Source organism: Schistocerca piceifrons, chromosome 3 (genome assembly GCF_021461385.2).
Source record: "Schistocerca piceifrons isolate TAMUIC-IGC-003096 chromosome 3, iqSchPice1.1, whole genome shotgun sequence".
Classification (NCBI taxonomy): Eukaryota; Metazoa; Arthropoda; class Insecta; order Orthoptera; family Acrididae; genus Schistocerca; species Schistocerca piceifrons.
This window is the reverse complement of record NC_060140.1, coordinates 135,399,923-135,422,337: the sequence shown is the minus strand read 5'-3', so window position 1 is coordinate 135,422,337 and position 22,415 is coordinate 135,399,923. Positions and strand designations below refer to the sequence as shown.

The 22,415-nt window shown below is 42.9% G+C and overlaps 1 protein-coding gene across 1 annotated transcript in view; it reads left to right on the top strand.

Annotated features, from left to right (window-relative positions):
- The window catches only part of LOC124788311 (spondin-1), a 214,498-nt gene that overhangs the window by 128,009 nt on the left and 64,074 nt on the right, over positions 1–22,415 (top strand). Inside the window, exons 3-4 of the mRNA XM_047255546.1 lie at positions 12,391–12,643; positions 19,981–20,125. Coding sequence (XP_047111502.1) covers positions 12,391–12,643; positions 19,981–20,125 — 398 coding nt within the window. The remainder of the gene's footprint in view (positions 1–12,390; positions 12,644–19,980; positions 20,126–22,415) is intronic.

Sequence of the window (22,415 nt, the reverse complement as noted above, 5' to 3'; positions counted from 1 at the left end):
TGGATGGTCTCCCCGACCGCTGCAAATTGTGGAGCTTCGCCAAACCGCCTTCTGATGACCTCACCCTCCGTGCCCAGTGACTAACTGTACTTCTGTCGACAGCAAATGCTCTATAGGCGTTTGCGAATATTCCCCACAGTTTCTTTCTCTACAGAGAGAAATTCAGTGACAGCACGTTGCTTGTAACGTACATCACCTACAGCCGCCATTTTGAAACTATCCTGCAGCTACGCTATCTGTCGGAAGTGACGGGAACATGGCGTGCTCACTCAGGAAACATCAAATAATACATACGTAACGTTTCGCATTCGTAGTATTGTTTTCAGGTGAGAAAAAAAAAATTCAGTGCATTACTTTCTGGGCAACCCCGTACTGCTGATGGTTTTCCTTATTTGCAATTGCGAATACATTTCATGTGTTTCATAACGGCTGTAGTCGCCGCAGTGCCTGTTCCTTTGGACATGCATGCATTTCCAAAGGAATAACACAGGAACATGCATGCATGCTCAAAGCATCATTGCATCGTAATACGGAATAACAGAGACAGTGCAATATCGTATCAGATTTGCACCTGGTGGCCGAAATTGAAACCAATTTTTTTTTCCAGCGGATATCGATTCCGCATTAACGCGTTATCATATTTACCAAGTTTCACTGTCATGCGATAAATACAGCTCAGACTGGTCCTCCGTGAGTCGCTGCACTTTAATTATATCCACTCGCTAGTGAAAAATATTTTTTAATGAAACTTGTTTCCAACAAAGAAAAGTCAGCTCTACTGAAGCAGGAAACATTTTGGTTGTTATTTGGCGCTTGGGAGGAAAACAAGGCACAAGGTATTAAATAAAAACGCCTTATATACTGCCTTCTAAATATTGTTTGATGGTTTTGTATGTATATATTTTATTGAGTAGATAAATATTGCTGTTCCGAAATTTTTGAAGGACACATCCACTCTGAATTCTGGCTAAGCCACTAATGGATTCTACTACCATCACTAGTTCCGTAAGTCTTTTACTACGTTTGACTTTTTGTAAGACGGATGGTCTGTCGTAACCTTACTTTCACCGTTCACCTACCTAACCATACAGCAGACACCATTCACAACACGCGCAGTTCTGGGACTGTCGCATAATTAGCAAAATCAGCGATTTGCAGTTCAGGAATAATAAGCCAGATCCGCTGCAGTAAACTCACTTGCCACGAGTTCTAGATAGAGACAAGAAAGTCGCGCGTGTAAAAGAAGCTAAGGAAAGCGGATGGACCTTCCAGCATCACAGCATGTCTGACGATTCGTCTGTTACTGTTGGCCCTAACGTAACCTTTATCACAGAGTCCTGTCGTTACCAATTGATTGCACGCTGATCACTACGTAAGCTGTGTCCCAATGTTTAACGTGTATTTGTGGCGATGAAGTATTCCTTCAAAGAAGTATGCGAAAACAAGCTATTATGAATTCGCGTCTTCCGGCGTTCTAAAAACCCGACCTCTCTATCGTGATAAATCAACGTAAATAAGTATTGCTGCCGTTCTTGTTTTGGAACGTGATCTCATGTTCACGTGACCGCGAAACATCCGTTCGCCAGAGCTGTCTCAGGGACAGATGGGACCCCGAGTCAACAGCGTTGAGTACAGCGGAGCACACTGATTGATACGTAAGGTTCAGTTCCTTCAAGTTACGCATAACTTCGTCTGCGACGGAGCAACTGGACAGTAATTCGCTTGAAATCATTTTTGATCAAAAGTATCAGGAGGCGGGATGCACTGTGTTGTCAGTAGGAAAACAGTTAACAGCAGAAAGGATCGGGCAGTAGAGATCAGTAACTTCGAAAGTGGACTGTTCTTTGGATGTGACTTGAGAAACAAATTCGTTAGGGGCATTTGAAACCTTCTAAAGCTGACCACCAGCAGACAGATAGAGCATTGCGGAGGATGTCTATAAAAAGTCGCATGAAATAAGGAGAAGAAATCACTCATGGGTTCCAGCGTGCTACCAACAGTTCACCTAACACAACCGCGAAGTTAGGCGAAATGGGGAACAGGTGGTCGAGGAGTGGGTGACTATAAATGAGTTATTTGGAGTGATGAATCGTGGTACACCATGTGGTAGTCCGATGGAAGTGTTTGGATTTGGCGAATTCCTTGAGAACGTTGTCTGTCATCATTTGCAGTGCAACCAGTGAAGTAGTGAGGAGACAGCATTACAGTATGGGAGTGTTTTTCGTGGTCAGGATGTAACCCACTTATTACGTTTAAGAAAACGTTAACTTTGGAAGGATACCAACAGGTTTTATAGCACTGTGTACTGTATACAGATGAATAACAGGTCGGAGACGATGATTGAATGTAACAGCATGATAATTCGCCCTGTCATAAAGCAGTATATGTGAGGGAATGATATGTGGACAGTAACACATCTGAAATGGACTACCTGCCCAGAGTCCCTACCTGAATTCAATGGAATGCCTTTGGGATGACTTAGAACGTCGAGTTTGCTCCAGCGTCCGACATCGCTACCTTCGGTATTTTCTTCTCTTGAACAAGAATGGCGTCCCATTCCTCCATAGACATTCAGACACCTCACTGAAAGTGTTCTCAGCACAACTGAAGCCGCTCTAAAACCAAAATGTGAATCACCCTCCTATTAATATCTACTAGCGCAAGTCTGGATCTTTGACCAGATAGTGGATATAATTATATTTCCCCTCCAGCCACTGCTATTGCTTCTTCAAAAGAAATCTAAAGTAAATTTATAACAAAAATACGATTCCTGGACATGGATACTTTATCATCTCCGAATTAATTTGTTTCTAATTAATAATTTATGCGCTGTTAATACCGTATTAGGAACAAAGAAAATCTGTTGTTTTTTATACATCATACGAAAATCCAATCCGAAAGAAAACAGGTGTTGACAAATGTCAAAATTACCGAACTATTAGTTTAATAAGCCACGGCTGCAAAATACTAACACGAATTCTTTACAGACGAATGGAAAAACTGGTAGAAGCCTACCTCGGGGAAGATCAGTTAGGATTCCGCAGAAATATTGGAACACGTGAGCAATACTGACACTACGACTTATCTTAGAAAATAGATTAAGGAAAGACAAACCTACGTTTCTAGCATTTGTAGACTTACAGAAAGCTTTTGACAATGTTGACTGGAATACTCTTTCAAATTCCGAAGGTGGGAGGGGTAAAATACAGGGAGCGGAAGGCTATTTACAATTTATACAGAAACCAGATGGCAGTTATAAGAGTCGAGGGACATGAAAGGGAAGCAGTGGTTGGGAAGGGAGTGAGACAGGGCTGTAGCGTGTCCCCAATGTTATTCAATCTGTACACTGAGCAAGCAGTAAAGGAAACAAAAAAAAAATTCGGAGTAGGTATTAAAATCCATGGAGAAGAAATAAAAACTTTGAGGTTCGCCGAGGACATTGTAATTCTGTAAGAGACTGCAAAGGACCTGGAAGAGCAGCTGAACGGAATGGACAGTGTCGTGAAAGGAGGTTATAAGGTGAACATCAACAAAAGCAAAACGAGGATAATGGAATGTAGTCGAATTAAATCGGGTGATGCTGAGGGAATTAGATTAGGAAATGAGACGCTTAAAGTAGTAAATGAGTTTTGCTATTTGCGGAGCAAAATAACTGATGATGGTCGAAGTAGAGAGGATATCAAATGTAGACTGGCAATGGCAAGGAAAGCGTTTCCGAAGAAGAGAAATTTGTTAACATCCAGTATAGATGTAACTGTCAGGAAGTCGTTTCTGAAAGTATTTGTATGGAATGTAGCCATGAATAAAAGTGGAACGTGGACGATAAAAAGTTTAGACAAGAAGAGAATAGAAGCTTTCGCAATGTGGTGCCACAGAAGAATGCTGAAGATTAGATGGGTAGATCACGTAACTAATGAGGAGGTATTGAATAGAATTGGGGAGAAGAGGAGTTTGTGGCACAACTTGACTAGAAGAAGGGATCGGTTGGTAGAACGTGTTCTGAGGCATCAAGGGATCACCAATTTAGTATTGGAGGGCAGCGTGGAGGGTAAAAATCGTAGAGGGAGACCAAGAGATGAATACACTAAACACATTCAGAAGGATGTAGGTTGCAATAGGTACTGGGAGATGAAGAAGCTTGCACAGGATAGAGTAGCATGGAGAGCTGCATCAAACCAGTCTCAGGACTGAAGACCACAACAACCACAACGAAAATTAATTTACATTAGCTTTTGTTTTACCTTCAAATTTATAGACAGTTTACACAGTTTGTTATTTATGTACTACACCGATACATTTAACCTGTTGTGCGCAATATTCTTCATAACCGCCATTCATTAATGTACTTTTTTGATTATTTTTCATTTTTATTAAATTCACTCATAAAATTATAAAATTTGCTGAATCTGCGTAGAGAAAATTACAATAAGGTAATTTTACGGAATGGGGGGTGGGGGAAGAGGTAGGGGAGCGCAGCTTTGGGAACCTGCCAGGGGCGCAGGATCGCTTCGGTACGGCTCCGCCACGCTACCGGAGCGTTCAAAGCCCTGACCTCAAGAGGCGGCCGTGCATCCGTCGCTGCTTCTTGGAGCACCGGCCCGCAGGCACTAGTCAGCCGCCAGACGCCTTCCCGGAAACTGCAGATAAAGGGACGCAGAGGCAGGGCTTTACGTCAGCGACCAGAACACAGCGCCAGATAACCCCGCGAACTCTAGCCGGCCCACGCGGACAGCCAACACTGCCCAGAGGCAAAGCCACGAGCTGGTCGCGATGGTTGACAGGTTTCGCTATTAGGGCAGCAAAGTAACTGACAGTGGCATCATCTTGAGGTGTTACAGTTTTGTTCATAAATAACACCACACCGATGCACAGAACGACTGAAATACATTGCTGCCCCTGTGAGTCAGTGCTGCCTCCTTCACCATGTGCAAAGACAATGCAGCGCCACGTTATAAACAAACACACGTGTGTCGTCTGCTCAAGCATCTGCCAAGGCACAAGCCACAGTAATCGGCTAGGCAGGCACTACTGCCAAAAAGACCCCCTTTTATCTGAGCCTGTTGCTTTTACTCTAAGGTTAGTGATGTCCTTTCCAAGGCATCAGACAAGCCCTGAGACAGAATTACGATGTGAAAATTGAAATTATGTTGATGGCTAATAATACGGATAGTTCTCTGCATCCAAATGAAATTGAGAGACCCTCAGAACTTGTCGGTTCTACTCACGTGCAAATTGCGTTTATAATATGACTGACGGGATTGAAAGGAGCGGAAAGGGGTAGAAACATACAAAAATAAGAATCACTAAAAAAACGCCAAAATAAAAATTTAACGATGTTATTATGATCAACACCACACCATTTCGTTTGCTTAGGGGATTACGAAACAGTACTTGCATTTCCTCTAAATAAAATGTTATGAAAGTTACTGATACGTCTTTGTTTGTGTTTTAATTACTAAATATCAGGTTTCGCAGGGGTAGTTGATGGAAGCTAGTCTCCAAAAATACTATTGTCTCACTGGCAATAAGATGTGGTTCTGACTTCCAACAAATGTTAGTAAAGTTGGGCATGATTTCTAAAAGGAAACCAAATACAAAAATTTTAACCGCACGAAGAAAACTGATAATGTAAATATAAGTAAAAGGATTAATATGTAAAGGGATGAATAATATCAAGGAGTTTTGTGTATTTGACTTCTATCACGTAGAAATCAGTTAAGATTATGACGAACAAAGGGGTTTTCATTTGAAGCAGTAGATTTGGAATAGATCGATTGGTCGCAATACATCTCGGATTTATGAAAGCCCAACATACTGAATAACGTTATATACGTCATAACCTTGAAATAAAGTGAAACGTAGACTACATATCGTTTAGACAAGAAAGGAATAGACCCTTTAGAAAACTGGTGTTACAGAAGAATTCTGTACTGAATCGTAATAGAAACAAAAAGAAAATTATAACACAACCTCACTAAAAGAAGGAATCAGTAAGCAGGACACATCTTGGCCATCAAGAAATACTTATTTGGTAAGAGAGGGAAGTGTGGGTGGAGGGTAAAAATAGTAGATAGAGACCAAAAATCGAATACAGTTAGTTGCTTCAAACTGGTTGCAGTAGTTACGCAGGTATGAAAAGTTTTGCGCAGGATAGACTAGCACCCGTCTTCGGTCTGAAGATCTACCATGTTGTTGTTGTGGTCTTCAGTCCGGAGACTGGTTAGATGCAGCTCCCCATACTGCTCTATCCTGTGCAAGCTTCTTCATCTCTGAGTAACTACTGCAACCTACATCCTTCTGAATCTGCTTAGTGTATTCATCTCTTTGCCTATCTCTGCTATTTTTACCCTCCACGACACCCTCCAACACTAAATTTGTGATGCCTTGATGTCTCAAAATGTGTCCTACCAACTGGTCCCTTCTTTTAGTCAGGTTGTGCCACAATTTCCTGTTCTCCCCAATTATATTCAGTACCTCCTCATTACTTACGTGATCTACCCATCTAATGAAACTTCCTGGCAGATTAAAACTGTGTGCCCGACCGAGACTCGAAGTCGGGACCTTTGCCTTTCGCGGGCAAGTGCTCTAATATTCAGCATTCTTCTGTAGCACCACATTTTGAAAGCTTCTATTCTCTTCTTTGTCCATGTTTCACATCCATACATGGCTACACACCATACAAATGCTTTCAGAAACGACTTCCTGACATTTAAGTCTATACTCGATGTTAACAAATTTCTCTTCTTCAAAAACGCTTTCCTTGCCATAGCTAGTCTACGTTTTATATCCTCTCTACTTCGACCATCATTAGTTATTTTGCTCCCCAAATAGCAACTCACCTACTACTTTAAGTGTCTCATTTTCTAATCTAATCCCCTCAGCATTATGTGACTTCATTCGACTACATTCCATTATCCTCGTTTAGCTCTTGTTGATGTTCATCTTATATCCTTCTTTCAAGACACTGTTCATTCCGTTCAACTGCTCTTCCAGGCTCTTTGCTGTCTCTGACAGATTACAATATCATCGGCAAACCGCAAAGTTTTTATTTCTCCTCCATGGATCTTAATTCCTACTCCGAATTTTTCTTTTGTTTCCTTTACTGCTTGTTCAATATACAGATTGAATAACATCGGGGATAGGCTACAACCCTGTCTCACTCCCTTCTCAGCCGCTACTTCCCTTTCATGCCCTCTACTCTTATAACTGCCATCTGGTTTCTGTATAAATTGTAAATAGCCTTTCGCTCCCTGTATTTTATCCCTGCCACCTTGAGAATTTGAAAGAGAGTATTCCAGTCAACATTGTCAAAAGCTTTCTCTAAGTCTACAAATGCTAGAAATGTTGGTTTGTCTTTCCATAGTCTATCTTCAAAGATAAGTCATAGGATCAGTGTTGCCTCACGTGTTCCAACAATTCTACGGAATCCAAACTGATCTTCCCCGAGTTCGGTTTCTACCAGTTTTACCATTTATAATCCTGTATAGACATGACCATGAGTCTTGTTCCTGCTGCCACCGAACATCACTAATTCCCACTATATCTAGCTTTAACCTATCCATTTCCCTTTTTATTTTTTTTTAACCTTCCTGCCCGATTAAGGGATCTGACATTCCACGCTCCGATCCGTAGAACGCCAGTTTTCTTCCTCCTGATTAGTTCCCCCACGGATACCCGAATGGGGGACTATTTTACCTGCGGAATATTTTACTCAAGAGGATGTCATCATCATTTAACCATACAGTAAAGCTGCATGCCCTAGGGAAAAATTACGGCTGTAGTTTCCCCTTGCTTTCAGCCATTCGCAGTACCAGCGCAGCAAGGCCATTTTGGTTAATGTTACAAGGCCAGATCAGTCAATCATCCAGACTGTTGCCCCTGCAACTACTGAAAAGGCTGCTGCCCCTCTTCAGGAACCACACGTTTGTCTGGCCTCTCAACAGATACCCCTCCGTTGTGGTTGCAACTACGGTACGGCTATCTGTATCGCACAGGCACGCAAGCATTCCCACCAACGGCAAGGTTCATGGTTCATTGGGACCATATCACAACATAATGGTCATATACGAAATTTTAACAAAATTTTCGTGGTTTTCGTGAGGAACAGTACGGAATGACGCTAAACACTTTCAAAATGGTGTTGTGGTAATTGGGAGTAGTGTGAGCGATAATTGGAACGGTTAGGCTTGAAAGAGGTACTGTCTTTACGTATTTTGCTCCTGAAGATACTTAGTTTCCATAGAATTTTCAGTCTCCAATAGCATTTAAGTTACCGATGAGGTAATTATCTTTAAAATATTTTCTGCATCGAGAAGACTTTATTTCAGTTAAAGGATTTTATTTCGGAGATTAATTTTGACTTTTAAGAAGACTTCTAACTGTCAAGGATATTGCAGTGAATCCCCATTAGAACACAGTATATTCAGCCAAGCACTAACACCAAGAGTAAGGTCCACTAGACGGGTAAGACTGAAGTCAATAATAGAAATAAATAAATAAAAACAAAAAAGAAGAAAGTTGGCGCAGTGCTCAACTTCCTGGACTTCGCAGGATCCCACATCCGGACGTCCAGTTCTAGATTTCCTGTAGTTCTCGTAAACGGCTTAACCAATTGCTGGGATGTTTCTTCTCCTGAGAACAACGCGGCTTTCCTTCACATCGTCGACTGTATGTTAACGCAAATCTTCCTTTCCTCTGTTTACAAACCTACCGAAGTCTGCAATGAAGCTCTCTTTAGTTTCGGAGCAACTTTCTAACAAACGAACAACGGCGCATCTTTCCCAGGCGTCGTAAGTTTGGTAGTCACACACGTTTCTAAGGCATATTTTACAATACTCTTGAATTGTGAGCACTCAACATTTTTAATCTCAGAGATGAATGTTTGCTGTTGACTGCCCAGGTAATCCGAAATCTGTTTCTTGTCGCACTTATTAAGCAGAAATACAGTATCATCCAGTCTTCATTTATAATTTTGTCGACACATGTAGCCGGCGATGCTATAACGGCCTTATGATCACTGATTGTCTGCTCTACGATGAGACGAAAAGTTCAGTCTTCTTAGTAACCCGGAGATCTAAAACGTTACCCTCACGACACGGTTCTCTGATTAATTACTCAAGATAACTTTCGGATAAGGCTAGTAGAACAATTTCACGCGATTTTCTGTCCTCCTTATCTTCCCTAACCCCTTAAGTTTCCCAGTCTACAGCTGGTAAGTTAAGTCTCCCAGTAACCCAACATGAGAAAGAAATTTACGCGCAATATTCTCCAGGTTTTTCTCGAAATGTACCGTCAACAATGCTCGTAAGGCGGGGATCTGTAATAGCATTCGATTATCATGTCTAATCTGCTTTTTAAAATTATTTTCGGCTAAACTACTTCGCATTCGAAATCTGTATTAACATCGCAGATCTTATTGTACTATTTACGGCTATAAAAGCTACCCCATCATTGACGTCCAACCTACATGGATCTATGCGGTATTCATTCCAAGCTGAATTCAGAACTTCGTTGCTATCAGCATTTGGTTTCAGCCAGCTTTCTGTTCCTAACACCATAAGGGAATTATTACTGTTTGTAAACTACAGTAGTTCTGGGATCTTCCCAAGTAGTGTAAATATACTAATTTCGCTTTCTCTTTTGTGTCATGACGAATATTTCTCTCTGAAATTGTTGAGGCTACTATTCTTCCGTCTCTGTAATCGAAATATTTATCAGGCCTGTGGAGCGATTCCTCTATTCTAAAACAACCCATATGTGCACGCCACATGTATGCCGCTATCCTAGAAGCCACTTCTTGCATGTAGTGCACGCCCGAGCTATTAAGAGGGATCCTACAGTTCTCCGCCGCGCGGGCTTAGCCTAGCGGTCTAGGCCGCTGCAGTCATGGACTGTGTGGCTGGTGGCGGCGGAGGTTCGAGTCCTCCCTCGGGCATGGGTGTGTGTGTTTATCCTTAGGATAATTTAGGTTAAGTAGTGTGTAACCTTAGGGGCTGATGACCTCAGCAGTTAAGTCCCATAAGATTTCACACACATTAGAACATTTTTTTTATTTTTTTAAATTTTTTATTACAGTTCTCCCCCCAGTAGTGGTGGTCGGCAAACACGCATCCAAGATAGTCACAGAATCGACTGAGACACTAGTTCAAGCCTTCCACTCGGCTCCAAACCAGAGGACTATGATCAGATTTGGTAACATTGCTGCAAATTGCTCGCTCAACTTCAACCACACTCGCGTGGACAGCTGTCTTCACCAATGCAGAGAACTGCCAGTAGAAACTGCAGGTAGCTTCTGAACCTAAGTGTCAGGCATCGCTGGTGTAAGCCACGATTTGCAGCCAGGTGCACCCAGTATACCCACAGCCCCCAGCAGAGCATCTTCCGCATCTCGGAGGAGATCACCTGGCATACGTACCGAGCGGACAGCAGCCCTCCTTCCCGCCCTGCCTCCTATTTTCTCAAGAGGCTTCATTACTCGGCAACGATGGAACTCCCAGTGACCAACGAACGCACCTTCCGCGCTTCTCTGGAACCTTTCAGGAAGATCGATCCTAGTTCCAACAGAGGAGGCTTCCTGTGCTGACTCAGATGTACTTAACAGCAATGGGAAATACTTCATACCTGTTTTTAAGATGTAAGGGGATAGCTGTGCGGCCAGTACCCACTTTCACCTTCCACCCAGAGATTCGCGTCCCTGCCACTGTTCGCCATTCACACTGAGGTGAATGTAGACCAGCTACGACAAGCTAGTCGAAAGGCACTATGACATCAGGGATCCCAGGCGATACATTACGCACCAAAGGTGCCACAGATATTTTCCTAAAGTAGCTCAGTCCATCGCGGCCCAACAGATGTTGCCTTAAGGTACCTCAATGCCATCGTAGCCCAGCCTGAATTCTGTCAACTGCGGCCAACACATCTTCCATTTTTTTCCAATCTCCCGTTCCCATACATCCCACCCTTCTAATATGTACGAGGTCCACTCCAAAGGAAATGCACTTTTTTTTTAATCCATCTTTTATTCTACATGTTTGAAAGTTTTACAGTGTGTAGATACATCCTTTAGGAACAATATTTTCATTTCTCCGTATTATTTCCATCCCTCTCAACTGCCTTACGCCATCTCGGAACCAGCGCCTGTATACCCGCACAGTAAAATTCCGGAGCCACTGTTTGACAGCGTACACAAGGGAGTCATCATCTTCAAACCTTGTTCCACGAAGAGAGACTTTCAGTTTGCCAAAGAGATGATAGTCACATGGAGCCAGGTCAGGACTGTAAGGCGGGTGTTTCAGTGTTGTCCATCCGAGTTTTTTTTATCGCTTCCATGGTTTTTTGACTGACATGTGGCCGTGCATTGTCGTGCAACAGCAAAACATCCTGCTTTTGCCGATGTGGTCGAACACGACTCAGTCGAGCTTGAAGTTTCTTCAGTGTCTTCACATATGCATCAGAATTTATGGTGGTTCCACTTGGCATGATGTTCACAAGCAAGAGTCCTTTGGAATCGAAAAACACCGTAGCCATAACTTTTCCAGCAGAAGGTGTGGTTTTGATTTTTTTTTTTTTTCTTGGATGAATTTGCATGATGCCATTCCATTGATTGCCTCTTCGTCTCTGGTGAAAAATGATGGAGCCATGATTCATCACCCTTCACAATTCTTCCAATAAATTCATCTCCACCATTCTCGTACTGTCCCAAAAGTTCGCTGCATACCGTTTTTCTTTTCTCTTTGTGAGCCACTGTCAACATCCTGGGAACCCACATGGCACAAACCTTTTTTAACGCCAACACTTTCAGTATTCTGCAAACACTTCCTTCCCCTATCCCAAGGTATCGTGAGAATTCGTTCACTGTGATGCGTCTGTCAGCAGTCACCAATTCGTTAACTCTCTGCACATTGTCTAGAGTGTGTGCAGTACGGGGCGTGCTGCTGCGAGGACAATCCTCGATGTTGCCGTGCCCGGTTTCATCACGTAACCTGCTTTCCCACCAACTAACTACTGCGATCGAGAGCAGCATCTACATATACATTTTTCAACCTTTTGTGGAAGTTTCCCACTGTCTCGTTTTCACAGCACAGGAATTCTATGACAGCACGTTGCTTCTGACGAACGTCAAGTGTAGCAGCCATATTGAAGACATACTGTGACGGCGCCACTCACGGGAACAGGTTGAACTAAGTTTGAAAACAAGCGGGAAGGATGTATCTACACACTGTAAAACTTTCACACATGCAGAATGAAAACTGTATTTTTTTTAAAAAATAGTGTGCATTTCTTTTGGAGGGACCCTCGTAATAGAGTACAGCGTGGAACGTCTCATTTACGACTCAGTAAGGGTGTTAGTTTAATAGTTCGGTTAAACACCGTCCACTCGTGCTGTTGCAGTGTCACTGGTGGGTTCGCGCACGCACGGCCGCCTGCAGATGTTCACGCGCTTCATGCTGACTGTGGAGCCGAAGGACCCGCGCGCAGACGCGTCTCCGCGCCGCGTGGGCAGCTTCCAGCTGTTTGGCGACTCCCTCACCACCTTCAACGACCAGTGTGTCAACACCATCTCGGAGGCCGACGACCTGCCGAAAACCGAGGTGCAGGTCATGTGGAACGCGCCGCCCAAGGGCTCCGGTTGCGTCATCTTCCGGTGAGTCGTGGTGCTCTTCTATAAACATCCAGTTTTCTGCTGAATATTCACAAGGATTCTTGCCAATATTTTCTTCTGGAGGTCGTTTGCCTCTGCCTCTACAGTGTTTTGCTAAAGGCTGACCCTATCCAAAAACATACGTAGTGAGAGTTCCGTTAAGACTCCACTACTGGTGCTGAGAATGTGCACAGGGCACTTTCCTCGCAGTGTGCCCCTCGCCCATCCGACAGTGGATACCTCGTAGTTGGCAGTTTAAAACTGTGTGCCCGACCGAGACTCGAACTTAATCTGCCAGGAAGTTTCATATCAGCGCACACTCCGCTGCAGAGTGAAAATCTCATTCTGGAAACATCCCCCAGGCTGTGGCTAAGCCATGTCTCCGCAATATCCTTTTTTTCAGGAGTGCTAGTTCTGCAAGTTTCGCAGGAGAGCTTCTGTAAAGTTTGGAAGGTAGGAGACGAGATACTGGCAGAAGTGAAGCCGTGAGGACCGGGCGTGAGTCGTGCTTCGCTAGCTCAGATGGTAGAGCACTTGCCCCCGAAAGGCAAAGGTCCCGAGTTCGAGTCTCGGTCGGGCACACAGTTTTAATCTGCCAGGAAGTTTCATATCAGCGCACACTCTTCTGCAGAGTGAAAATCTCATTCTGGAAACATCCTTTTTTTTTGTCTGTTCGATACAAATTTGGCAACTGATTTCAAGGTGAGTTTCCAATGAGCTAGAGACTTGAAAAATTCAACATAGCTCAAAAGTTGATGATAATGCAATATTAACTCGCTTTCTTGTCTGGTGTATGGCGGAGGGTACTTTGCTTTCCTGTCTGTTCGGTACATATTTAGCAATTGATATTAAACTGACTTGCCGATGAACTAGAGACCTGAAACGTTCAGCACAGCTCAGAACCGGATGACAATGCAATATTAACTCGCTTTCTTGTCTGGTGTGTAATTTGTGTACCATTGTTTTTCCCTCATTTCCATGGAGCAAGGTGGAGCAGTGATTAGCACATTGGACTCGCATTCGGGAGGACGATGATTCAAATCCGCGTCCAGCCATCCTGATTAAGATTTTCTGTGATTTTAGTAAATCGCTTCAGGCAAAATTCGGGATAGTTTCTTTCCTAATCTGATGGAACCGATGACCTCGCTGTTTGGTCCCCTCCCTCAAATCAATCAATCAATCTTCATTTCCTCTTCAGCCGCGAATGTTTCGCGGTAAAAACGATTGCTGGTAAGGCTCTGGGTAAGTTCCATTCTCTCTCATTTTTACCTTCACGGTCTTCTCACTAGATATACGTAGGAGAGAGAAATATTTTTGTTGACTCAGGTGAAGGGAAGCTGAAATAAACCTGAAATTTACCACATATCTCTGTTGTTATCTCATCAAAATGTTTGAAATCGATTGAAAAAATTCACACACGCAAGAGTAAACAGCAGAAACAATTATTTGGATAAAAAGATTTTAATGTGACACATTTTTAAAAAGGACTAAAAAGTGTAAATTAATTTCACCGACCACCCCCGCTCCTCCCCCCCCCCCCTGCCTCATACAGATTTCTAACTCCATTCAGGCAGCCCTGAAAACTTCTGCTTGTGGAATTTTTTATAGCTATGACAATACTTGTAAAATTTAGAACGAAAAACTTGGGTCACATGCAATACATAATAGTAAGGAGACAGTAGACAGTAACTGTGGTTGAGAAAAATCACACAACACTTCAAATCATTTGCAATGCAACGACACTGTTAGAGACTTACATGAAATATTACACATCAACTATCTATTAGATGCACACTACGTTTTTCGTTTTAAATTATACAAGTCTTGTCGTAGCTATTCAGAATTCATAAGCACAAATTTTCAGGACTATCTGCATGAGGTTATGAGCCTGTAAGCGTCTAGGAGAAGTTATTTTATACATTTTAGTCCTTTTGAGGACATGTTATATTAAAAGATTTTTATTTAAATAATTATTTTAATGCACAATATCATATCGCCCTTGCTATATCGATTCATTAGTCTTTTATTATCACTTGAGCGAATAACTTCTGCCCTTTACAGACGACTGTACACAATTCAGCCAAATTCTGTACCCTCACGCTATTGACCTCTCTGCAGTGTCTAGTCTCTCTTATCTTATTGTTATGATACGTATGTGAGATATACGATGGTGAGAGCGTAACGGGCGCACTGTGTTCTTCGAATACAGGTTCTCTACATTTACGCAACAGAGTTTTGCGATAACCATGTCGTCTTTCTTCCAGAGATTTCCATTCAGGATCCTTCAAAATTTGTGTTACACCTTCGCTCGGGGTGTATCGCCATGTTAAGATCCTAACAGTGTCTCTGAATTCGTTCGGGATCTGTTGTCGATCATTCTTTTATTATTGTCCAATTCCTGGAACAATACAGTAGAAATAGTGGCTCTAGTGTTTTATATAATATTTTATTTGCAGATGCACTGCATTTTCTCAGAGACCTTGAAAAAATGTACGTCGTCACTCCACCTTCCCCAATACAGACTTAACTGCTCTTTCCTGTCGCTTCTAAGTGTTACCCCTAGGATGGACAAAATAAAACTGACCCGGAAAAATATTTCATGCACTTTAAGTTAGCCAAACCAACTTACATTATCTGCTCCTCGGATGGATGGTGTTAGTTGGGTTGCGTATCTTAAGATACAGTGCATGAAATACACTGTAAGGAAAAAAAGGACGACGCACCATGAAGGAATTACCCAAATGGGACGGAAATCAGTAGATGTAATGCACACTTACAACAAACAAATTATTACAATTTCAGAAAAACTCGATCATTTATTCAAGATAAAGAGCTTCACAAATTGAGCAAATCAATAACTCGTTTGTCCACATCTGACCATTACGCAAGCAGTTATTCGACTTGGCAGTGATTGGCACAGTTTCTAGATATTTTCCTGAAGAATATGATGCCAAATTCTGTCCAAATGTCTCGTTAGATCGCCAAAATCCCGAGCTAGTTTGATGGCCCTGCACGTCAAATGTTCTCAAATGGGGAGAGATCCGACGTCTTTGCTAGCCAAGGTAGCGTTTGGCGAGCACCAAGAAAACCGGTAGAAACCCTCGCCGTGTGCGGGCGGGCATTATAGCTGAAATGTAAGCCCAAGTCGGCTTGCTATGAAGGGCAACAAAACGGACTTAGAATATCGTCGACATACCTCTGTGCTGTAAGGGTGCCATAGATGACAACCAAAGAGGTCCTGCTACGAAATAAAATGGCAAACGACCTTCAATTCTATCACTAATCTAGATTCCTACATAACTTTATTTCCGCGTATATTGTTCATTTGTACCCTAAACCGATTACAAGTGCCACTTCCTTGCTTTGCGGTGGTGAGTTTCCTCTTCGTTGTCTGCATTGTCTTTTGTTGACAGCCAGCGTAATCGGATAAATGTTCTCGTTCTGGCGTAAAGGGTGAACAGTGGGGAAACGCTCGCTAAGTATAGTGCACAGGCTCTTAATGATTCCAGTTTCCCTGGACAAATTGTCGTATCTGTGGATCTTGGCAAAAATTAATTCAAATTTGCTAGCTATTTCAAGCCACATTTCTGAGGGTACTAGCAAACCTCCACGAGAAATCATGCCAAGACATCCACTTGACGTATCCTCTGGCATTGTCAGTAATTCGCCAGTCGGTATACCCAGTGATCTGTCGTACTATCTGCATCGGTATGCTGCATATCTAGCAAGAAATTTGAATCCTTCAACGCTGCAGTCGGGAGCCAATAACACTGGTGAAACATCGAAATCTACTGCTGTGAGATCTAGGTCTTCGGTCTCCTTCTCTGCTTCAATCATTGCCAATGCCTGAGACATACCTGGCCGGATGCTGCCGAATGCCCTTGCAGTCATAAATCTTCGTTCTTCGTCTGGCTCAACACACGATGCATTAGATAGAAGAACATCATGGGCGTTTGCTCCCAACAACAACAATCTTATACAGCTCTATACCTCAACTGGTGATAAATGATTATAAAAATATCCCAGGCCTCTTATAACGGAAAAAATGTTCCCCAGGCAGTCTTGATTTAGCCTTGCAGTGAGAATATATTCAGTATTATAAGCCGCTAAGTCACTGAAGAGTGAAAGTATAGTTTTCAAAAATCCTTTTTGAAATAGTAGACGATGCTTTGAGGAGCCAGCGCTTATTTTCTCTGAGCATTTACAAAATTTACGTAGGCATTACTCTTGGGCTTCAAAATGAAAGCCGAATCCACAAGCTAATGGTTTATTACTTTCGCGAGCCCTTGAACTGACCACATCGAAGGTCTCATCCACCATCTGTATGAAATTATTGGTGTGCTCTTCTTCAGCATTAAATAACGAATCGCCTATGCAGTTGTGTGATATTGAAATTGAGCTGCTGAGTGCACTCGCTGTCGTTCTCTGTAATGTATTGATGAGATAACGTAGGGCATATTTTCATCTCGCACTGTACAAAATTAACAGTTCTCGAATACAGCTTTTGTATCTGCCTTGTTTCCGAACACAATGCATTGGTTTCTCAAAAGTTTTAGCGAATGTGGGACGTGAGCGAACACCCACACACGTATCAGAGAGTTACTTGTGTGCGGGAAACGAGTGTTTTTGTGAGTAACACCAAGATCTTTCCAGACAGAAGTAGTGTTTGCACCAAGTCTGCTTGGCAGCCATGACATTAAAGCAAATACTAGCCAACGAGACAGTTATTTCGGTCAAGAGTGCAGCTATCATTTGAATATCAAACCTGAAGTAGATGGGCTGCTTCTTCGCGCCATAACAACAAAGACATTGCTGTGAGGTCCAAGTCTCCTGTCATCATACTACTCATAACAAATTTTGCTATCAATGTTCATTTCATCAAATAACAAAACACAAATACCTTCCCTATCAGTCAGTGTTCCAGCCCGCAATTACATCATTACTAAAACATCCTTCAAAATACCAGGATGGCAACTGAAACTGCGGTTTATCCAAGAAAGCAAGGTTCGTACTGCAGGTAGAGGATACGCAAGGTAATCGATTTTCAGATGTCCTCTCTGTCCCATCAAACCAATTTTGACCCTTGTAACACACTTCTGATATGACTAGATGAAAATATTTTGTCCAGTATTCGATGAATTTCACGAGACACAATTGCGTTTTTATTCCATTCGTCATCCTGCAGATGTCGTTTCGTTGATGACAACTGACTTCGAAGACTTTTGTTATCTGCTCGCAGTTTATTGCATTTGCTTTCCAGACGAGCATTTCTGCTGTGCAAGGCCCCAACGGAATTCAGTTAACTGACTTTCTCCAGATAATTACAAACACTTCATCTGTAACTGTGCATTTATCAACACACTTATTCCGTGATAAAAGCTTTTTTGAAGTCTCTATGCATCTTCTATGGCTTTCACTTTTGTTGAAACGTTCTTTCCTTTACTCTGTTGCACGTGGTGGACTATGGCTGGCGCTAGTACACTGAAGAGCCAAAGAAACTCGTACACCTCCCTAATAGCGTGTAGAGCCCCCCCGCAGAAGTGCCGCAATACGACGTGTTCTGAACTCGACTGATGTCTGAAGTATTGCTGGAGAGAATTGACACCACGAATCCTGCAGGGCTGCCCATAAATTTGTAAGACTACGAGGGGGCGAATATCTCTTCAGAACAGCACGTTGCAAGGCATCCCAGACATGCTCAATAATGTTCATGTCTGGGGAGTTTGGTGGCCAACGGAAATGTTTAAACTCAGGGAAGTACTACTGGAGCCAATCTGTAGAAATTCTGGATGTGTGGAGTGTCGCATTGTCCTGCTGGAATTGCCCAAGTCCGTCGGAATGCACAATGGACGTGAATGGATGCAGGTAATCAGACAGGATGCTTAAGTATGTGTCACCTGTTAGAGTCGTATTTAGACGTATCAGGGGTCCCATAACACTCCAACTGCACATGCCCCACACCATTACGGAACCTCCACCAGCTTGAACAGTCCCCTGCTGACATGCAGGGTCCACGGATTCAGAGGTTGTCTCCATACCCGTACACGTCCATCCGCTCGATACTATTTGAAACGAGACTCATCCTATCGGACAACAAGTTTCCAGTCATCAACAGTCCAATGTCGGGGTTGATGGGCCCAGGTGAGACGTAAAGCTTTGGGTCGTGCAGTCATGAGCGGTCTTCTGGCTCCAAAAGCCCATATCAATGATGTTTCATTGAATAGTTCACTCGCTGACACTTGTTGATGGCCCAGCATTGAAATTCTGGCAATTTGCGGAAGGGTTGCACTTCTGTCATGTAAAACGATTCTCTTCAGTCGTCTTTGGTCCCGTTCTTGCAGGATCTTTTTCCGGTCGCAGCGATGTCGGAGATTTGATGTTTTATCGGATTCCTGATATTCATGGTACACTCGTGAAATGGTCGTATGGGAAAATCCTCAATTCATCGCTACCTTGGGGAGATACTGTGTCCCATCGCTCGTGCGCTCAGTACTATTGAAATGACGAGAACATATTCTAGCATTTGCAGCACTCACAGTCTTTTCTGTAGCATTTCTACAGCCATATCCTTCTCGGACTTGCATCGCCAGGGAAATCCTCCATCCACGGTACCTATTGAGCAGAGTGGCGGAAACGTGTTTGCTGTTGAGCAGCTCTTACTGTACGCTACGCCCCCCCCCCCCCCCCCCCCCCCCGCCGTTTAGAACAGATCGCTCTGCGATGCGGTGCACTATTTATGGGCAGTACATGGACCTAACCCAAGATTCCGACAGCCTCCACGCGAATCAAACGACTCACTGTCTACAGAAAACTGCACGGGTGCTCGAATCTAAAAAACCACGCATTCCTAACACAACTACCCAACGACTTTCTGCCCGGTTACTACAGGATCTGATCGTACTAAGTACATATGATATACTTATACGAGTAAGTTACATCTTCAACTGGAGGTTGTTCTGTAATCGATTTGTTTGCTTTCCTGTCTCTCATAAAAATTACCAACAGGTAGGTGTCTCTCTGTAGTTAACTTAGCAACCCTCAGGTTTTGAATAGTTTTCACATTAAAAGTCCAAATCTCACTGTCTAAGCCAAAACTGGCAATAAACAGTGATTGTAAACTTTCCCTTTCAGAAACATCAGGCGCTTGGTGCTGAAAATCATATCTTGTTTACCAAAATCACTTAAAGCCATACTACTTTTCTCTTAATCTCTTTCACTCTCTTCAGTTGCCGTAAATACACAAACGCATACAGTGATTCTGTGACTTCATTGTCAAATTGTACTGTTTCCTGCTAGACGTGTGTGACTGCATTACTTTAGTGTGACACCGAATGCTGCAGGGCCATGGTGTTTGAGGACCCGAACAACTGGTACGCGGACGACGGCAGCCTGAGCCGACAGCTGTGCGAGCTGCCCTCCCAGGATGAGTCCAAGAAGGAGGACGACGACTTCGAGTGCTGTGCCTGCGATGAGGCCAAATACAAGGTAGCTCAGCTCATGGGGTAAACCCGTCCTTACAGGTGATGCATTTGTCGTCCTGAAACACGAGTTGGAATCCTATTTCCATTAATTATGTGACCACAACTGCTGAGGTGTGTGCTGGTGCATTGTCGTGATGGAAAATCTCTTTTGCTGTCAAATCGCCGGCGTTTTTCTTGCAGCTCGGTTTTCAAACGGTCCAATAACGATGAATAATATGCATCTGCAATGGTTTTACCCTTTTCCAGATAGTTGATGAGGATTATCCCTTGCGAATCCCAAAAGACTCTCGCCATAACCTTTCCGGCCGAAGGACGTGTCTTCGCCTTTTTGGTGCAGATTCTCCCGTGGTAACCCATTGTTTAGATTGTTGTTTGGTCTCAGAAGTATACTAATGTATCCATGTTTTATCCACAGTGACGAAACGACGCTTAAAGTCCTGCGGATTCTTCCTGAACAGCTGCAAACCATCCTTGCACCAATTCACACGATTCCGTTTTTGGTCAAGCGTGAGAATCACGGAACCCATCTTGCGGATAGTTATCTCCCGTCGAAATGTTTATGCAAAATATCATGTACCCATTCATTTGAGATGCCCGCAGGACTAGCAATCTCACGCACCTTAACTCTTCTGACATCCATCGTCATATCATGGATTTTATCAATGATTTCTGGAGTCGTAACCTCCACAGGGCGTCCAGAACGTTCAGCATAACTTGTGCTCATATGGCTACTCAGAAAATTTTGATACCACTTATAGACTGTTCTAATCGGAGGTGCAGAGTCACCGTAATGTTTATCAAGCTTCTCTTTAGTCTCCTGAGGCGTTTTTCCTTTGATAAAGTAATGTTTAATCACCACACGAAATTCTTTTTCGACCATTTTTTGACAATCACTCGACTTCCTTGATTCACACGATTGCCAAACACAAATAAATAGACCAATATGGCTGAACTTGGTGTGCGTTCTTCCCAAAGATGCTACTAACTAAACATGACCTCGATACGCACCAGTGGTGCTACCTCTCGGAATTTGTACGGTCTTTTCAAACGCCCCTCGTATTTATCTGAGGATTAATTAGGAAACATTTATTGGGAGACTCGGATCGGTCTTCCGCACTGCTGCTTTTACGAAATAGTCCGAAAAAGAGTCTCCAGCCTCGCTTTGACCCAAGAGACAGGTTTAAACTTGTGTGCGCGACAAATCAATGATTAATTGCCTGTAGCTGTCTAACTGCATTCAGAGAGTTTTTGAGTATGAGCCATTGAACTGGAAAACGAACAGCGCTATTGGTCAATACACCGCCTCCAAATGGTACCAAGCAACTTCAACCGACAATACTCACAAGGACAGAACTGGGTAACACTTCAAACTCAGTAGGTCGGAAGTCACACAAAAACTTCAACTTTTCGCCGTGCAAATATGATTTATTAGATTCTGTTACATCTTACTAAGTCCGCCTCTTACATTAAATATCACCTAAGCTAGCAAACGGCTTCGCGTGTGCTATGAGGCAAGTTTACACTCACTACAGCATAACTATCTCCTAGAGAACTAGGAAATGACGAATCTGAATGACACGCACACACACACACACACACACACACACACACACACACACACACACACACACACAAACGGGAACGCATTTTCGAGTTACTGTATGCCTTCTGTATCGGAAAAATAACTTAGAATATCAGTGACAACTGACTTCAGAATTGCTAAACACTTTTAAACACAACCTCCACCCCAGAGGCCACGCAATTTCCTACCTACACGAAGGGTTGTTGCCATCTAACTTGTATTTTGCGATCTGCAAGAAACTCCCAAAATTACGTTTAAACATTTCGACCTTCAGGCAAAGAGGCTTACGAGCAGGCTTATCATACCCATATGATAGAGAAACTATACCGAAAAATATGTAAATGGTCAGGGAATGAACAGGTCACATGCACGCAAGACGTTGCACAACAACACAGAACAACTCATCAATCGATGACCACACACAGGACTTACAGGGCAAAAACACACGCACAAAAACCAAAATGGCACGTACTTTCCTACAGTAATAAAATAGTTCACAGAATTACAACATTTTAAAGAAACAGAGATTTCTAATAGGGTACAAAACAGACAACAGAACACAGAAAAATCTTAGAACACAGGCAACTCCCTGAATCATAATGGACAGATTACGCATTTACGACCTTACATGCGACTCTTGTCAGTCACTATGCATGGGGCAAACATGCATGAACTTTAAAACAAGATATTTAGAAATCTAAAAAGTAACTGC